Below are 20,114 nucleotides of genomic sequence, written 5' to 3'. Positions count from 1 at the left end.
TGATCTGTGTTTCGGTTCCACTGATGGCAGTCTGTTTTTTTTGAACTACATATGTTTAAAGTGGGAACTAAAAGCAAAAGGGAGCAGTAAAAGAGAGGGCATATAATAGCATCATACGTTTCTCACAATATGGAAAATGATACTAAAACTGCAGAATGAAAAATAACAGCTATCCTATCACAATACTCTATGGGTTTATTGTTATGATTATTTCAGGTCTTTATGGTCTTTCATTAAGAGTTTGAACCTTGCTGTAGATTATATGCAAAGGATTTTTTTCTATATCATTGGAGGTGATTGCTTTTAAATTACATTCTAAATAGGCAAACTAAATGCATTCATGCTTAATGTAGACTTAATTCTACTAGTCAGCTCCAATCTGGATAATGTTTGCTGGTTGAGACACAAAGGGGTATTGAATAAAGGTAAAAAAAGAACTGACCTGAATAGGATAGATAAAAATGTACAATTTTAAATTTAGTTATTATATATCTGTATAATATATTCTTATTTTAATAGTTTAATAATTAAAATGCAATATATATAAATTTTGTTATAACCCCTTTTGTTCTCATTTTGTCTTTTCCAAAATACATATTCCATTTTCCATTTTTTTTCAGAGAATTGTTAACTGAAACAACCTAAAACATTCATGTTATTTTTTCCTCCAACGTTGAGGAATTCATGTACACTGTTATGACAGTGATATACAAATTTGTAATAATTTATTAAACTTTATAAAGTATGTTAATTTTAACAAGCTTGATATCATGTAAATAGAAACTTACTTTCTAGATTACAAGGAATTGATTCATTCATATATGATTTTTTTTAAAGTGTGTGATAGAGCGTGTGTGTGTGAGTGTGTGTGTGTGTGTGTGTGTGAGAGAGAGAGAGAGAGAGAGAGAGAGAGAGAGAGAGAGAGAGAGAGAGAGAGAGAGAGAGAGAGAGAGAGAGAGAAGTTTTAAAGCAATATATAGTTTTTAATAGTAGTACAGTGGCCTAGTGGTGAAGACACTCACCTCCTACTTGGAAGGTTGAGAGTTCAAATCTAGGCAGTAATAGCTGTTTCTCTATCAGGTCACAAAGAGAAAATATCTGCTGCAAACTCCACATAGGCATCAGGAAGGGCATCTGGCCAGTAAATGCTCAGCTCCATCCAGTCACCCAATTCCACCCTGATAAAAAGATAATACAGGATCATTTAAAAAAAAAACCACTTTTTAATACTGAATAATCACTAGTGCATTTTATAATAGTAATAATAATGTTATGCTTGTGAGCATACATTTCCCATATATACATATTTGAGACACTCAATAGAATCACCACTCAACACTGTCCATATTGGAGTTTGGTCAAGAGAAAAGTCCCACCATTATCATCAACAAGGGAAAAGTAGTGAAACGTGAATAAATCAATATGCCCTTTGGAAAAAACAATTACTACAAATACCTGGACATCCTTTGAGCTGACAACATCAACCACAGTGAAGTTAATTTAAAAAGTTAGAAGAGAAGAAAATGGATCTTAAAGTCCAAACTTGGTCGAGCAAATAGCTGCAAGACAATTAACACCTGGACAGTTCCAATCATTAGATATATAGCTAGAATAATAGACTAAATTCAAGCAGAACTAAAGCTCTAGATAGGAAGACCAGAAAAATATTGACAATGAATCATGTCCTTCCTCCATGCAGCAATGTTGTTGAACTCTACTTACAAAGAAAACTAGGTAGGAGTGGAATGTTGCAAATACACCAGATAGTTGAAGAAGAAAAATACCCATTGGAAGATTATTTGAAGGATAGTGAAGGAGATGCACTAAAGCCAGTAAAGCTAGTATTTCAAGAAGATATACTCAGAGAAAAACTTTGGACCCTGTGGATTGACCCAGATTGGATCCTGCAAGAGAAGAAGAGTTGAATAAAGAGATGGGCTAAATCTGGCCGCACAAGACAAAGCTTTAAGAACTAAATACATACAAAATCCCCTTCATGGATTACTGCCTTGTCATGGCAAAGGGGCTTGCGTAATTCAATGAAGCTATGAGCTATGCCGTGCAGGGCCACCCAAGACGGACAGGTCATAGCAGAGTTCTGACAAAACGTGATCCACTGGAGAAGCAAATGGCAACCCACTCCAGTATCTTTGCCATGAAAACCCTATGGACAGTACCAAAAGGCAAAACAATATGACACTGGAAGATGAGCCCTCAGGTCGGAAGGTGTCCAATATGCTATTGGGGAAGAGCAGAGGGCTAGTACTAGTAGCACCAGAAAGAATGAAGCGACTGGGCCAAAGCCGAAAGGACGCTCAGCTGTGGATGTATCTGGTGGTGAAAGGAAAGTCTGATGCTGTAAAGATTTTATCTCCATAGGAACCTGGAATGTAAGATCCATGAATCAAGGAAAGCTGGACGTGGTCAAACAAGAGATGACAAGACTGAACATCGACATCTTAGGAATCAGTGAACTAAAATGACCAGGAATGGGCGAATTTAATTCAGATGACCATCAGGTATACTACTGTGGGCAAGAATCCCTCAGAAGGAATGGGTCAATAAAAGAGTAGGAAAAGCAATACGGGGATACAATCCCCAAAGTGACAGAATGATTTCAGTTCGAATCCAAGGCAAACCATTCAATATCACAGTAGTCCAAGTCTATGCCCCAACCACCGGTGCTGAAGAGGATGAAATTGACCAGTTCTATGAAGCCCTACAGCACCTTATAGAACTAACACCAAAAAATGATGTCCTTATCATCATGGGGGATTGGAATGCTAAAGTAGGAAGCCAAAAGATAACTGGAATAACAGGCAAGTTTGGCCTTGGAGTACAAAATGAAGCAGGGCACAGGCTGATAGAATTTTGTCAAGAGAATACGATGGTCATAGTAAACACTCTTTTCCAACAACCCAGGAGACGGCTCTACACATGGACATCACCAAACAGTCAACACAGAAATCAGATTGACTATGTGCTCTGCAGCCAAAGATGGAGAAGCTCTATAAAGTCAGTAAAAAAAAGATCAGGAGCTGACTGTGGCTCAGACCATGAGCTTCTCATTGCAAAGTTTAGGCTTAAACTGAAGAAAGTAGGGGAAAGCACTAGGCCACTCTGGTATGAATTAAATCATATCCCTGTTGAATATACAGTAGAGGTGACAAATAGATTTAAGGAATTAGATCTGATAGAGTGCCTGAAGAACTATGGAAAGAGGTTCACAACATTATACAAGAGATAACTAAAACCATCCCAAACAAAAAGAAATGCAAGAAAGCAAAATGGCAGTCTGAGGAAGCTTTGCAAATAGCTGAGGAAAGGAGGGAAGTGAAAAGCAAGGGAGAAAAAGAAAGATATGCCCAATTGAATGCAGAATTCCAGAGAATAGCTAGAAGAGTTAAGAATGTCTTCTTAAATGAACAGTGCAAAGAACTAGAAGAAAACAAAGGAATAGGGAGGGCTAGAGATCTCTTCAAGAAAATTGGAGAGATGAAGAGAACGTTTCATGCAAAAATGGGCATGATAAAGGACCAAAATGGCAGGGACCTAACAGAGGCAGAAGAGATTAAGAAGAGGTGGCAAAATTACACAGAAGAACTATACAAGAACGAGCTTAATGTCCCTGATAACCACAATGAGGTGGTCACTGACCTCGACCCTAGAATGTGAAGTGAAGTGGGCCTTAGAGCAAACAACAAAGCTAATGGAGGTGACAGTATTGCAGCTGAGCTATTCAAAATCTTAAAAGACGATGCAGTAAAAGTGCTACACTCAATTTGCCAGCAAATTTGGAAAACTCAACAGTGGCCACAGGATTGGAAAAGATCAGTTTACATTTAAATTCCAAAGAAAGGCAGTGCCAAAGAATGTTCAAACTATTGCACCATTGCATTCATTTCACATGCTAGTAAAGTTATGGTTAAAATCCTACAAGCTAGACTCCAGCAGTATGTGGATCGAGAACTACCAGAAGTACAGGCAGGATTTTGAAGAGGCAGAGGAACTAGAGATCAAATTGCCAACATACTGTACACTGGATCATGGAGAAAGCTAGGGAGTTCCAGAAAAAAACATCTACTTCTGCTTCATTGACTATGCTAAAGCATTTGATTTTGTGGATCACAACAAACTGTGGCAAGTTCTTAAAGAGATGGGTGTACCAGACCATCTTCCTTGTCTCTTGAGAAACCTATATGTGGGTCAAGAAGCAACAGTGAGAACTGGTCACAGAACCACTGATTGGTTCAAAACTGGGAAAGGAGTCCGGCAAGTCTGTATACTGTCGCCCTGCCTATTTAAGTTATATGCAGAGCACATCATGAGAAAGGCAGGGCTAGATGAATCAAAACTTGAAATTAAGATTGCTGGGTGAAATATCAAAAATCTAAGATATGCAGATGATACCACACTAATGGCAGAAAGTGAAGAAGAACTAAAGAGCCTCTTGTTTCAGGTGAAGAAGGAGACTGCAAAAGTTGGGTTGAAACTTAACATTAAGAAAACCAAGATCATGGCATCCAGCCCTCTCAATTCCTGGGAAATAGATGGGGAAGAAATGGAAGTAGTGACAGATTTTATTTTCCTGGGCTCCAAGATCACTGCAGATGGGGACTGTATCCAACAAATTAAAAAATGCTCCTGGGGAGGAAAGCCATGGCAAATCTAGACAGCACACTAAAAAGCAGAGACATCACCCTGTCAACAAAAGTGCGTATAGTCAAGGCTATGGTCTTCCCAGGTGCAATGTATGGCAGTGAAAGTTGGACCATAAGAAAGGCTGAGTGCCAAAGAATTGAGGACTTTGAACTATGGTGCTGGAGAAGACTCCTGCGAGTCCCTCGGACTATCAGGTGATCAAACTGGTCAGTCCTAGAGGAGATCAACCCTGACTGCTCTTTCGAAGGCCAGATCCTGAAATTGAAATGCAAATACTTTGGCCACCTAATGAGAAGGAAGGACTCACTGGAGAAGAGCCTAATGCTGGGAAAGATTGAGGGCAATAGAAGAAGGGGACGACAGAGAATGAGGTGGCTGGATGGAGTCACTGAAGCAGTAGGCATGAGCTCCAGAAGATGGTAGAGGACAGGAATGCCTGGAGGAACGTTGTCCATGGGGTCGTGATGGGTCAGACACGACTTCACAGCTAACAACAATATACAAGATCAGAATTAAGAAGACAGCAAAAGATAGAAGCTGCAACCTCTGTCATAAAGCTGAAGAAACAGTGATCACCTGGTTAGCAGCTGAAAGAAGATCACACAGACTGATTACAAATAATGACATGATAAAACAGCAACAACAGAGCATTGGAAGATCTGCAAGAAATACCATTTGCCTGCAAGCAAGAAATGGTGGGATCGCAAAACAGACAATGTAACAGAAAATTAAAAAACTAATGTGCTAATGCTCTCTGACACATTATAATTCAAACAGGCAAGTGTGTGCCACATTACAGCCCAAACTTAACATTTATAGATAAGAAATAATAATAATAAAATATCTGGACAGTGGATGTTGCAGTAGAGTCAGCAGAAAATAAAAGAAAGAAATGGAGAAAATTACAAAATACAAAGGCTTGCGAACTGAAGTAGAATGACTTTGGTAAAAGAAAGCAGACACGGTACAAATATAATAGGTGCTTTGAATGTAATCCCAGCAGCTGAATACCATTGGTATTGAGAAAATCCCCATTAATCAATTGCAAAAGCTTTACTTGAAATAGTTTGCATCCTGTAATATAACCACCCTAATAATATGTTTGTAGATATTGTAGATATTCACTCACCTAACTCTCCCCCACCCATCAGAGTAGTAGAGTCATAAATGTCAGCGAGGATGACTTCATGCTGCAGTAAATGATAAGGGTTGACATAGCCCTGAAAAATTTGATTGTCATTAATCAATAAAAATTTACATAACAAACTGACCTGCAAAATCTCATTGTTTTTAGCAGAGGACTTACTCAATAGCAGTAACAGTATAACAGAGTAGGAAGGAACCTTAGTGGTCTTCTAATCCAACCTTCTGCTCAAGCAGGAGATCTATACTATTCCAGACAAATGGCTGTCCAATCTCTTCTTAAAATCCTCTAGTGATGGAATTGATAAATTGTTCTGTCAGAAAATTTCTCCTTAGTTCTAGGTTGCATCTCTCTTTGATAATTTCCCCACCCTTACTTTTTGTCTGGCCTTCAGGTGATTTGGAGAATAGGTCAAATCCCTACTTTCTGTGGCAGCCCCTCAGATATTGGAAGACAGCTATCAATTCACCCTTAGGCCTTCTCTTTGCTAGACTGGATATACCCAGTTCTTGCAACCATTCATTGTATGTTTTATCCTCCAGTCTCCTAATCATCTTTGTTGCTCTTCTCTGCATTCTTTCTAGACTCTCAACATCCTTTTTGTTTTGTGGTGACCAAAACTGGATGCAGTAGTCCATGTGTGCCCACACTAGTGCAGTATAAAGCGGTACTAACACTTCACATGACTATGATACTATCCCTCTATTAAGCCTATTGAAGCCTAGGAACTATTGGTTTGTTTAGCAGCTGCAGCATACTGCTGGTTCATATTTAAGTGTTGTCCATTAGGACTCCTAGATCCTTCTCACAATTGCTGATGATGATCCAGGTACTACCTATTCTATATCTGTACATCCGATTTTTCCTACCAAAGTGTACTTTTCTCACCACTGAATTGCATTTTGTCACATAGGGCATCAATGCCAAATCTGTCAAATTCCTTTTGAATCCTGAACCTGTCTTCTAAAATGTTGCTTATCTTGGTGTTATCTGCAAATTTGATGAGTTCCCCTTCTATCCCCTTGTCTAAATGTTTATGAAGTTGTTTAAGAATACTGGGCCTAAGGCAGAAACTTGGGCTACTCCACTGCATGCTTCCCTCCAAGTAGATGTAATTCCACGGAGGACTAAAGGATCTTTTTATTATTATTTCTGACATTTGTTGCAAGTCTTACCTTCATTTGAGCCTTAGCTTTTCTGACTTCACCTTTGCATGCTATATATGTTATTCTGGTTAGTTATGCATCCCTCTTTCCCCCTTTCTACTTGTCCTTTTCGTCTTTCAGCTTATCAGAGAATTCTTTATACAACTAGGTTGGTTTCATCTGGACTCACTAGTTTTTCTTTTTTGTGCTATTGTGCTAGATCGGGCTTTTATAATCTCATTTTTTTCAGAGTTTGCCAACTTCTTGAGTTGTTTTCCCCTTTAAGATTTCCATCCATGGAATTTAGCTCTTTCTAAGTTTGTTGGAATCAGCTCTCTTAAAATCTAATATACTGATTTGACTTTGTTCTGTTACTTGTGCCTGGCTTATGTTGAATTCCAATATCACATGGCCACTTTCCACTGAAGTTCCCATAATTTAATTTGGCTCTATCATTTTATCTCTGTTAGTAAGTATAGTTGATCCTCTAGTTCCCTTCTCTATCTTTGTTGAGCAATTTTATCTATTAGGTTTTCAGATACAATTTTAGATTTATTTCCCATTTGATTTAAAGCACATATGGATGTTTCTTTTGACATTCCCATTTAGTGCATTTGCAACCTATACGTCAAAGTTCTATTTTATCTCTCTTTCTTTGATTAATTAAATAGGTTGTGTGAGAAATTATATTCATTGCTTAAATTATAAAATATCTAAAAATTGAACAAATTTTCATTGTATCATAATTTCTCTGACAATCTCCACTCTTCTTAGAGTTCCATTTAACATTGATTTCAAAACCTCTTGTGATAAAATGGATACAATTTTCCCTTGACACAATTTACAAATGGAGACCACACAATCATTACTTGAACAGTGCTGGAGACAAATCAGAAGGTTCTGCCCAATGAAAGAGGATAAAAACAGGCATTAGTATAATAATGCTGATTAGTGATAATGTTGAATCATAATACAGTTTAAAATGTCAGGTTATACTGATAAAATGGAAGTTAAAAGTTCTGATTTAAGATCACCTGCGAGGTAGCATCTGCAAATCCCTAAGCAAGCTATTAAGGAGGCTGACTTTAGTTTTGGTAGTCTGTTTACTCCTTCAAACATTAACAAAATAAAACCATTAAATTACAGAAGTAAGTGTAGCATAATATTGATAGTTTTAGAGTTCAATGTATTCTTGTGGGCTGCAGCAAATTTGTTGTCCATAGGTCTGCCTTTCTCATGGAAATGAGCGAGTGTGATGTTAATAATGTGCAAAAGTGTACAAAAGTCATTGGAGCAAAATTCTCTAGGAACTTATCCTAAAATATCTTTTTCTCCTTAAGCTTATCTTGCATCCTGGAACTAAGCTAGGGATAGAAATTCTGGATTGCCCAAAGAAATAGAATAAAATAAACCGTTCAGCTGCTAGAGGGCAATTAGATGCAATTATTATTATTATCTTGCTTTCATTAGTTATTTTTACAACCCAGATGTGGTGCCTTAGACTAGAGTAAACTTGAAAATAAGGTAAGATAGAGCTAGATACTGGGTATTTCTTTAGGTGTAGACAACTCTGTGCAATTTGGCATTAAATGCAACATATCTTTTACAGAGGTAATACAACTGAACCTGCCAGAAGATCAGAAAGTAAGCATTACGGCTGCAATAGTTGGACAAAGTGCAGTTCTAAGTTGTGCCATTCAGGGGACCTTGAGACCTCCAATCATCTGGAAACGGAACAATGTCGCTCTGAAGAGTCTAGATTTAGAAGACATCAATGTAAGTGATTACAGGCAATCTATTGACCTTCTTAATATAATTATAATATTTTTTTGTCATTCTAACTAGAGCAATCACATTTGTTAAAACATCATGTGGGCTTGATTCAAATTCAAGTAATAAAATTTAAGGAGAAATGTATTGCTTTTTAACATTCTCTATGTGAGTCTTGTTTTTCTACTATATGGATCCCCATTTTCCTGAGGTGGGAATAGGGAAATCATGTTAGGGGAGAAACATACTTTAAATTTACCTAAAGAGTTACTTGACTTTCAGGAATCATACTATTGCCAATACAGGAATATTTTTTTCACCTAATATCACCATAACTCTCACCAATGAATAAAGTAAAAACTCTTCCAAGCACTGTGTTTTCACAGTGTGTTGTATTTTTCAGCGGTGATTTAAGCATAAAGTTAGGAAATGTTTATAGCATCATATAATAAATGTTTTTAGCCCAGGGTAATTCTAATCTGCTTATTGTCATCTTCTCAAGTAGCACATCAATTGATAAGTGACATGAAAGTCTTGACAACATCACTTGCTAAACATTAGGACTGTCTTTTACTTCAGAACAAATGATGAATCTTTGTGGGCCTTTTGCTTTTGACTATGGGATTAATTGGAGCCACCAACTCCTGGATGGAGACTAGGGTATTTTAGGGTGGCTAACCTTAAATATAGCCAAGAAGAGTAGTCCAGTGTGATATGCAGGGCAAAGTTCCGTTCTCTGTAAGGAATCAGAAAAATTAGGAATAAAATAGAAACATGTATGGAGAATTGTTTCCAACAAGAAGACAGAACATAAGAGATATTTTTAAATAGTTTGAGTCTGATGCCTTTCCAGATTAGAGGATTTGGCACTCTTTCTTGTCAAGGAGCCATGCGGATTTCTATTACTTTGTCTTTTTAGTTGATGCTGCATTTTAATTACTCTCTTAAATTCATGATCTGACTCCTTATTCCCTGAATTGATAGCTAACTATATGGGATCTGAGACATTATGTTCAGGTGTCTAGCAGTTTATTGACTTCCCACCTGTGAGTCTATCAGGTGCTCCTCTATAGCTTCAGAATCAAAAGTCCATGACAAGAATGGCATTGATAATTGTAGTTTGTCTTTGTCTTTTTGAATCTACAGTATGTATTTTAATCATAAAAGTAGTCTTTTATGATTCTAGATTTGACCTTTACCTTGCCATTGATATATCCGATCCCTTTCCCTCCTGGGTTGTAAAGGGAACCAGGACTTGGACACAGACTGTAGTCAATGCCTTCTTGTGACTTACCCAGTAACTAAAACTATTGGACTGCTATTCAACCATATGGTAAATTATTCCTTCAGGAAAAAAACATTTGCTAGTCCAATTTGTATCATCAAAGATCCCCTGATTATTTTTTTTCAAAATTTGCTCCCAAATACACAAGTTAATTTACAGACTAGCCTTAATTCTCTTGGTTTCAGCAGCTTATTCTTTAGTAAGTAAGCATTGGAGTGCAGTCTGATGTACATTATTTTATTTTTAACACAGTTTATTCAAGTAGTGGTAGCTAGAAAAAAATAGAAAAAGAGGAGAGCTGAATAAATTATTTCAACGCATACCTATGAATTAAGATACAATCTACTTTAGAGTTTTTAATATTGAACAAAGAGTAATGTTGATCTGACTAGTACAGTTGATCAGATAAGTAAAACTGAATGTTATGAATGTCCTAGTTACAGTTTGTGAAGCTATCTGAAAGTGTAATTGTAATTTTTATTTTGCATGTAGTTGTGGCTTTTGTTGAAGCTCTGTTTTAAATTAAATACCATCCTACATTTTGACACCTAATACAGTTTCCAGCTTTGAACTTTTGTGCATATAGCTGTGATGAAGTCATTTCTTTATTTTTTGCTTAAATAGAAATTAGATCCCCAGGGAACAGCAGAGTAATTGGATAAGTCCACTGAGGAGAACTGGGCTTCTAAATTGGATGGGAGAACAGAGATGCGGAACTTCAAATGAATTTATTCAGAGAATGTGCTGTACAGTGCAGCACTTTACTTATTCATTTGTGGTGCTTTCAAAGGCAATTTCAGCACTTGAAAAGTCTCTGCTCTGGTACAACTATTTATAACTCTAGAGATAGTAAGCTTGCTTTGGTGCTCTGCATAAATTACGAATTACGGTACATTTGTTTAGCAGTGATAGTTGACTTTACATCACCTGACAAAAGCCACATGTATCTGTATTGTCCGGTACATCATGCCACCAATGAAATAATTGTACTAATCATATCATAAATGAGCAGAAAAGAAAGGCAGATAATAGATGCTGAAGAATTCTATCTAGAACATTTGTCTGTTATAGAAAGATGATTTATTTTTGTTTTGTTTTACTGCGTCAGATGAAAAAGTGGCAATATCCACAAAACTGAAATGATTGATTTTAGATTGATTTAGATTGATTTATAAATATGAAGTAAAGATACATTACATTCTCTAGTCCACGGGTCTGCAACCTGCGGCTCCGGAGCCACATGCGGCTCTTTCAGACATCTCCTGTGGCTCCCAGTTCTCTGCCATGTGCAGTCCAAAAAAAAAAGCGGGACTAAAAAAGTTCAACCAATCAATTCAAATATGCAGGGTAGGTGCATATCTTGCCTTGGCTCCACTCTTCAGTCAAACCCTGTTCTGCAGATGCGTGCATATACGCGCATGCACACACATTTTTTTGCGGCTCCCAGTTTTTCCTTTTCTGAGGGAACCGGTTCCAAGTGGCTCTTTCACTGTTTCAGGTTGCTGACCCCTGCTCTAGTCAGTTGCTGATATGTATTTAATTATTCCAACTTTAACACATGCATTTGAATGGAGATGATAGTCTTAGTTTCTTTTATTTATGGTACAGTCTATTTACATTATTTCTTGTAGTTGAATGAAACCGAACTTTTCCCTTTCTGCATAACCCTATCACTTTTTTTTAAAAAAAATGCTTTATTTCTGCAGTTGTGATTTAAATTCTGTTCGTAGATATCACAAAGTATGACACGTGCTCCACTCCTATGTGGGGATATTTGCATATAAATTTCATTGAGGGCTTACCCATATATCCCGCTGCTCACTTTCTGATTCTGGAGGTCATGAGTGCAAGACATTTTTCTCAGGCTGTCCTCAGCTTGCTTTTCATCATGTAGCTGTTTCCATTGCTGCCAGGACAAGTGATGCTATGTGTTCTGTCTGCTATGCTTCATTTTGTTATAAGCTGTGCTTCTACCCCAGTAAGCTAGTGCATTTGTGACAGACAAGCTCTTACCTTTTTCAGTCATTGATTGCTGCTCTCTATATTATATTATGTCTTTAGCAACATACTGGCTATAATTTTGGGGCCTGGTTTTGCTTGGCTCTGTTTTGCTTTGTTTTGCTTAGCGTTGCCATTCTATTAATCCTATAGGTAAGTGTTGAAACAGTGAACCTTTATTCTTCTTGTAAACTAGTCAAATAGTGGAGCTTTTTTCCTTCTTCTTTCTTCTTTATTTTAAAATTGATTTTTACTATAATGGCTTAAAGGCAGGAGGATCAGGAAGATGGAGAGACTGATAGCCAGGAAATGAAAGCTGCAAAATGAGAAAGGATCTGATGGGTGTGTGGGTGTGTGTATATGTTTGTAACATATAAACAGAGAAAGAAAGAAAGAAAGAGAGAGAGAGAGAGAAAGAGAAAGAGAAAGAGAGAAAGAAAGAAATCTACATATATATATACACACATACATACACACATATATATATGTAGGTCATGGTGTATTCGGGTCTTTTCCCATGTAAGATTGATAGTGTCTTGGCGATGTTTCAACGAGGTCCCACTCGTCATCTTCAGGCTGGTGTCTTCGGCTTCGTGCTTGTGTGAGCAAAGTATGATCGGAGCTGCCGTCTCTCTATAAATACTGGTGGGGGGGTGGGGGGTGCTGGCTTTGTTGCTGTAAGCGGGTTGGTTGGCTGTGTTGTTACATGTTGATTGGTTGATGGAGTTATTGTTTGTGGATTAGTCGGCTGTTTTGTAACATCCTGTGTGGCTGAGGTGTTGGCTGTGTGCCCATTAGTCTTTTGTGTTGTAACGACCTGGATAATGGGCTGTGTGATGACATCCTGAGCTCTTGTGTAGTGATATCCTGAGTTCTGTGCTGCAACATCCTGGGTGGTTGGCTGTGTTGTGAAATCCTGAGCTTTAGCATTGTAACTTCCTGAGTTCTGCAATGTAATGTCCTGAGCAGAAGGCTGTGGTGTAACATCCCGGGCTTTGGTTTGGCTTTGAGTTTGTGGTCTGGCCTTGTGTTCATGGTGTGTGTCAGTTTGCTTTGTGTGGGGGTCGGGGGTGTGTGTGCAGCAGCTGGAGATGCTGCCGTGGTTTGGCTTCTTAATGGTGGTTGAATTTCGTCTATGGGGTGGGTTTGGGTTTGAGTCTGGTGAAGATGATTGGTGGTGGCGTCCTGTGTTGTTGTGGGTCCGGTGTCAGTTTTCGTGGCTGGGACTCGTTTGTTGACTAGGGCTAGGCAGCAGGTATCATCATGTTTATTCATGTTGTGGGGGTGTTTCTCTATTTCGATGGCTTCCATAATATATATATATGTATGCCAAGACCTACATACCTGTACCCATGAAAATCTACGAAAACAGATATACATACATACATACATACATACATACATACATACATACATACAAACATACATATTCCTCATTGGTGTAACTGTACATATTTTTGCAGCACTCTAGTATTTTTTTCACTCATTTTGAAGAAGTTTCACATCATATTCTTACATCCACATTCTGTTCATTCTGTTAGAATATGAATCTAATTTTTATTTAAGATTTCCTCTTCCTGCAGTTACACTATTTTCGTTCTATCTTCATTCACTTTTATCTATCTATCTATCTATCTATCTATCTATCTATCTATCTATCTATCTATCTATCATCTATCTATCTATCATCTATCTATCTATCTATCTATCTATCTATCTATCTATCTATCTATCTATCTATCTATCTATCTTTTATTCATTCATTCATTTTCCTTTTTCCCATATCTATTTTTCCCAAGATCAGATACAAATATGATTATTGTACTTTCAGAAACATCATCATCCATGTACCCTAATCAAATCAGTCATTCATCAATCAATCAATCAATCACCAATCATAACTCATAGAGTTATGTTTATTCATTTCCCATATCTTTGCAGGAATAGACATGCTTAAATCATGCATTCATTTTTTTTAAGAACAGATAGATACTAGTTACCAATCTCATTTATTAATCATTTGGATTAAAAGCCTGGAGACTAAAACATATGAAGAACAGTTGCAGGAACTGTATATAACTAGTCTATAGAAAAGAAGGATGAGGGCTGACATGATAGCTGTATTCCAGTATTCCAGTATTCCAGCTGCCACAAAGAAGAGGGGGTCAACTATTTTCCAAAGTACCAGAAGGCAGGACAAGAAACAATGGATGGAAACTAATCAAGGAGAGAAGCAACCTCAAACTAAGGAGAAACTTGCTAACAATGAGAACAATCAAACAATGGAACAGCTTGCCTTTAGTAGTTGTGGGTGCTTCATCACTGGAGGTTTTTAAGAAGAAACTTGACAGCCACTTGTCTGAAATATATAGGGTCTCCTGCTTGAGTAAGGGGTTGGACTAGAAGACATCTAAGGTACCTTCCAGCTCTATTGTGATTGATTGATTGATTGATTGATTGGTTGGTTGGTTGGAAGTTGAATCATGGCAACTTGACTTCTTTTCTTGCTGGTTTGAAATGTTGTGCTGCATCTCTAAGTAATTTTTTCAGACTGAGCAAATTGGTTAGGTGGATCCTATGTATGTCCTTCAGGGAGGTTTCATTTCTTATCTAATCTGAATAGAAATGTCCCTGGAGGACATATATGGGGACCCCCTAACCAACTTGCTCAGACTGAAGAAGCTATGTTGTTAAGCAGTAAAACATTTTGAACCAACAAGAAAAGAAATCCAGTTGCCACGACTCATCTTTCAGACAACTCTACCTGGATGACTGAGAACCTTCATTTATTAATGGATCTCCGAAAACCCTATTACTTTTTTTGTACTATTGCATTTCATTCTCACACATACATCCATGTCATCTAATAGATGTTTCAAATCAGACTCTCCCACATTTCACTGTTTTTCCAAATAACCTTATAAATATGTAACACCACCTTATCCTGTAACCCCAGGCATAACTGTGGTGAATTAAGATGTTCACATACTCTGATATTGTTTCATAAGATAGTTAATGTAGACAGGTTTACTAGCCTTTTGATACATGTACCCTGCTAACAGTTTAAAAAAAGAGGGTGTCATATTTTATCCAGCATGCCACAAGTACAAGCAAAGCCCAGTTTTATTCCAAATATATTTAATGCTATTCTAGAAAATTAACCACCTCAATCTATGTTAATTTACTAATCACAACACTGTTGCTTAAATTCTATCAAGTAGAAGACTCATGCATTCTGATACTTGCTCAGAATGAAATGTATTTGATATGATATGTTCATTTATTACTCTCTCTCTCTCTCTCTCTCTCTCTCTTTCTGTTTATGTGTGTGTGTGTATGTGAGTCTATCTGTATATCCCTCTGTCTACTTCCAGTAGAAACAAAAGTTGTACCAAGGAGGAAATAATTGAATCATGAGATGGATAGAAAAGACAATTTCTCCCTCCTGTTTTGTCTGACTCTCGTTCTCACTAAACTTTGTTGTTGTTGTTGTTAGCTGCGAAGTCGTGTCCGACCCATCGCGACCCTATGGACAACATTCCTCCAGGCCTTCCTGTCCTCTACCATCTTCTGGAGTCCATTTAAGCTCACGCCTACTGCTTCAGTGACTCCATCCAGCCACCTCATTCTCTGTTGTCCCCTTCTTCTATTGCCCTCGATCTTTCCCAGCATTAGGCTTTTCTCCAGTGAGTCCTTCCTTCTCATTAGGTGGCCAAAGTATTTGAGTTTTAGCTTCAGGATCTGGCCTTCTAAAGAGCAGTCAGGATTGATCTCCTCTAGGACTGACTGGTTTGATCGCCTTGCAGTCCAAGGGACTCGCAGGAGTCTTCTCCAGCACCATAGTTCAAAGGCCTCAATTCTTTGGCGCTCAGCCTTTCTTATGGTCCAACTTTCACTGCCATACATTGCAACTGGGAAGACCATAGCCTTGACTATACGCACTTTTGTTGACAGGGTGATGTCTCTGCTTTTTAGTGTGCTGTCTAGATTTGCCATGGCTTTCCTCCCCAGGAGCAAGCGTCTTTTAATTTCTTGGCTACAGTCCCCATCTGCAGTGATCTTGGAGCCCAGGAAAATAAAATCTGTCACTACCTCCATTTCTTCCCCATCTATTTGCCAGGAATTGAGAGGGCCAGATGCCATGATCTTGGTTTTCTTAATGTTAAGTTTCAACCCAAGTTTTGCACTCTCCTTCTTCACCCGCAACAAGAGGCTCTTTAGTTCTTCTTCACTTTCTGCCATTAGAGTGGTATCATCTGCGTATCTTAGGTTGTTGATATTTCTTCCGGCAATCTTAATTCCAACTTTTGATTCATCTAGCCCTGCCTTTCCACACAATCAAAGGCTTTAGCATAGTCAATGAAGCAGAAGTAGATGTTTTTCTGGAACTCCCTAGCTTTCTCCATGATCCAGCGTATGTTGGCAATTTGATCTCTAGTTCCTCTGCCTCTTCGAAATCCTGCCTGTACTTCTGGTAGTTCTCGATCCACATACTGCTGAAGTCTAGCTTGTAGGATTTTAAGCATGACTTTACTAGCATGAGAAATGAGTGCAATGGTGCGATAGTTTGAACATTCTTTGGCACTGCCTTTCTTTGGAATTGGAATGTAAACTGATCTTTTCCAATCCTGTGGCCACTGTTGAGTTTTCCAAATTTGCTGGCAAATTGAGTGTAGCACTTTTACTGCACTGTCTTTTAAGATTTTGAATAGCTCAGCTGGAATACTGTCACCTCCACTAGCTTTGTTGTTGCTCAGCTTTTCTAAGGCCCACTTCACTTCACATTCTAGGATGTCTGGCTCGAGGTCAGTGACCACCTCATTGTGATTATCAGGGACATTAAGCTCATTCTTGTATAGTTCTTCTGTGTAATTTTGCCACCTCTTCTTAATCTCTTCTGCCTCTGTTAGGTCCCTGCCATTTTGGTCCTTTATCATGCCCATTTTTGCATTAAACGTTCCCTTCATCTCTCCAATTTTCTTGAAAAGATCTCTGGTCCTCCCTATTCTATTGTTTTCTTCTATTTCTTTGCACTGTTCATTTAAGAAGGCATTCTTATCTCTTCTAGCTATTCTCTGGAATTCTGCATTCAATTGGACATATCTATGTTTTTCTCCCTTGCCTTTCGCTTCCCTCCTTTCCTTAGCTATTTGCAAAGCTTCCTCAGACAGCCATTTTGCTTTCTTGCATTTCTTTTTCTTTGGGATGGTTTTGGTTGCTACCTGTTGTACAATGTCGCGAACCTCTGTCCATAGTTCTTTAGGCACTCTGTCTATCAGATCTAATTCCTTAAATCTATTTGTCACCTCTACTGTATATTCAACAGGGATATGATTTAATTCATACCTGAGTGGCCTAGTGCTTTTCCCTACTTTCTTCAGTTTAAGCTTAAACTTTGCAAGGAGAAGCTCATGGTCTGAGCCACAGTCAGCTCCTGGTCTTGTTTTTACTGACTGTATAGAGCTTCTCCATCTTTGGCTGCAGAGCATATAGTCAATCTGATTTCTGTGATGACCGTCTGGTGATGTCCATGTGTAGAGCCGTCTCTTGGGTTGTTGGAAAAGAGTGTTTGCTATGACCATCGTATTCTCTTGACAAAATTCTATCAGCCTGTGCCCTGCTTCATTTTGTACTCCAAGGCCAAACTTGCCTGTTATTCCAGTTATCTTTTGGCTTCCTACTTTAGCATTCCAATCCCCCATGATGATAAGGACATCATTTTCACTAAACTTACATTTTGTTTAAAAGAATTTCTGACACTGTTGGCAATTATAGATCTATTTTTGTCTTTTTCTTAAACAAAGCAAAAGCCACTCTCTGTTTCTGTGCATTTATGTAGGTAGGTTTCTATGTAATTTTTTTGCTATTTTGATTCCTGTTCTATTTGCTTTTTTTTAACTCCAGAAAAGACAACAGTTTTTCTTTTGCTCAGAATTATTATCCAAATTATTCTTAGAAAGCTATTTGGTATTTATTTATATTAGCTCTGTACCTGTGATAATTTTTCTCCAGAGATTCTGAAATGTCTATATAATTTGCTTTGGGACAAGGTAGAACTGTCTGAGATCCCACAGATTAATGACCATGGTTCAGACTGAAGTAGCTTGACACCAATTCTTCAACTCACCCTTTGAAAAATAACCCATATCGCTATAAAACAATGGTTCTAAATTCCATCCCAGCCTCAAACTCCAGTATGATAACAGAAGCAGAAGTACTATCAAAACTTTGAAAAGATTCTGCAAAAGTAATAGGGATATACTCTCCCTATCAAATCCTGGTAGAGAATACCACTGTATCCCACAATCAGGCCAAAAGCCATATGTAAATGGAACTAAATAATTAGCATTATTCCCAGACTGATAGATCTGAAATGTTATCAGATCCCCTAAAATCTAACTTGATATAGTGGAATTCATGGATAAATTTTAAGCATCATATCCACTGCTTTTAGTCATGATATAATTAATCTTGACATAAAAAAAATTACAAGTCATACTCATAGATTCAGTCCCCAGTCATTTCTGTAAGCCAAGAAATTTAAGGGGATAGTCCATACATGTCTCATTTTTACAATAACCTTACTCACATTTGCAGTTTTTATCCTTTATAATTTGAATAAGCAATAGACTTATGTCAGCTAGATTCTTTCAAATTATGGTAACCAAGCAAGCATGGATATCAGACATCCAGAAGAAATGTATTCATCCTTGATAAACTATCCCTAATGTCTCATTCCAATAAGAGAGAGTTTGAGAAGTCTGCCTGCTTTGCTGTTTAATTCTAAATATGTTCAAAAACAGGCTTTCAAGTAGCTATTCTAATAATACACAGTTTTCTTAGCATAGCAACAGTCTGAAATAAGATATGCAATGAAAAGTATTCTTAGAAAATAATATAATGTACAAAGACAGTTTATCTATGACTGTAGCCAGGACGTGCCTGCCTGCCCTTTGGTACCAACTTCCGATGGAACTTAGGACTGCCTCTGACCTCTGCTCATTCCGCCGGGACCTGAAAACTTGGCTCTTTGAGCTGTCGGGCCTAGACTGAGGGGTTTTAATTTTTTAAACTTTGGGCTTTAAATTTAATTAATTGTTTTAATTTTTTTAAACTTTTGTATAGTATGATTTTAATTGCCTTGTAAACCGCCCTGAGTCCTACGGGAATAGGGCGGTATATAAGTCGAAAAAAATAAATAAATAATAAATAAATAATAAATATTTGTAAAAATGTTTCTGAACCACCATGCAATCTTTAGCTATTTATAGAGGTCACTCACACAAATATTTTACCCACCATTAAATAACCCTCAGGAATGATACATGTAAAATCCACAGTATCAGCCTTTGCAAGACTGTCACACAATGAATTAGTTATCTATATGAACCCATGCTTAATTTGCAAGCTTGGATAGGATTGTAGTTGTGGTGCACATGATATCTGGCATACTTTTCAGTGAATGGTATTTAACATTTTTCTAAATTAATCTGCTCACTGATCTGCCTCTGCTACTAGCAAAATACATTCCAGTTGCTTTAAACATTATTGATGATCATCTTTCACTCAACTGATTTCTCTTTCTTTAATCCAAGTTCCCCAGCATATATAAATGCTATCCATTTCCTGTTCATTCTTTCTTAGTTACCATTTTTGCACCGAATTAAAATCCATCTACATACCATAGTACACATTCTTTATTTTTTGCATTTTGAACAGGCTTCTTTCATAGGCAAAGTTTTTATTTCAATGACAGCATGCCATACACATTCAAATACTCCCTGTTAACTAACCTCTTGTGTTCAGGTAAAAGGATGGAGGCAAACCCAGGTCTGCTGCACAGTTTTGATATCTTGATTTCTCTGGGTGACATATTTTAAAAAACATTTTCTATTCAGTTCAGATGTATTCATCTAATACGACTTTTGAGTTTATACTGGTACGACACTGCTAATATTTTATATAGATGGAATCTAAAATCCAAAGATAAAAAGATGTATTATGAACATGCATAAAGATCTATGTTAATGGCTAAATGGTATTAGTTTGAGTTCTACTAACAAAGAAATGGACATACATTTTTTTAACTACATTGACCAAATCGCTCTGG

At 37.5% G+C, this 20,114-nt stretch overlaps 1 protein-coding gene across 1 annotated transcript in view; it reads left to right on the top strand.

The window, feature by feature from the left end:
• The window catches only part of FSTL5 (follistatin like 5), a 387,142-nt gene that overhangs the window by 272,010 nt on the left and 95,018 nt on the right, over window positions 1-20,114 (top strand). Inside the window, exon 7 of the mRNA XM_081332684.1 lies at window positions 8,561-8,727. Coding sequence (XP_081188810.1) covers window positions 8,561-8,727 — 167 coding nt within the window. The remainder of the gene's footprint in view (window positions 1-8,560; window positions 8,728-20,114) is intronic.

This window comes from Vipera berus, assembly GCF_964194415.1.
Source record: "Vipera berus genome assembly, chromosome: 7".
Classification (NCBI taxonomy): Eukaryota; Metazoa; Chordata; class Lepidosauria; order Squamata; family Viperidae; genus Vipera; species Vipera berus.
Note: the sequence above shows the minus strand (reverse complement) of the source record. Positions and strands in the feature narration are given on the sequence as shown.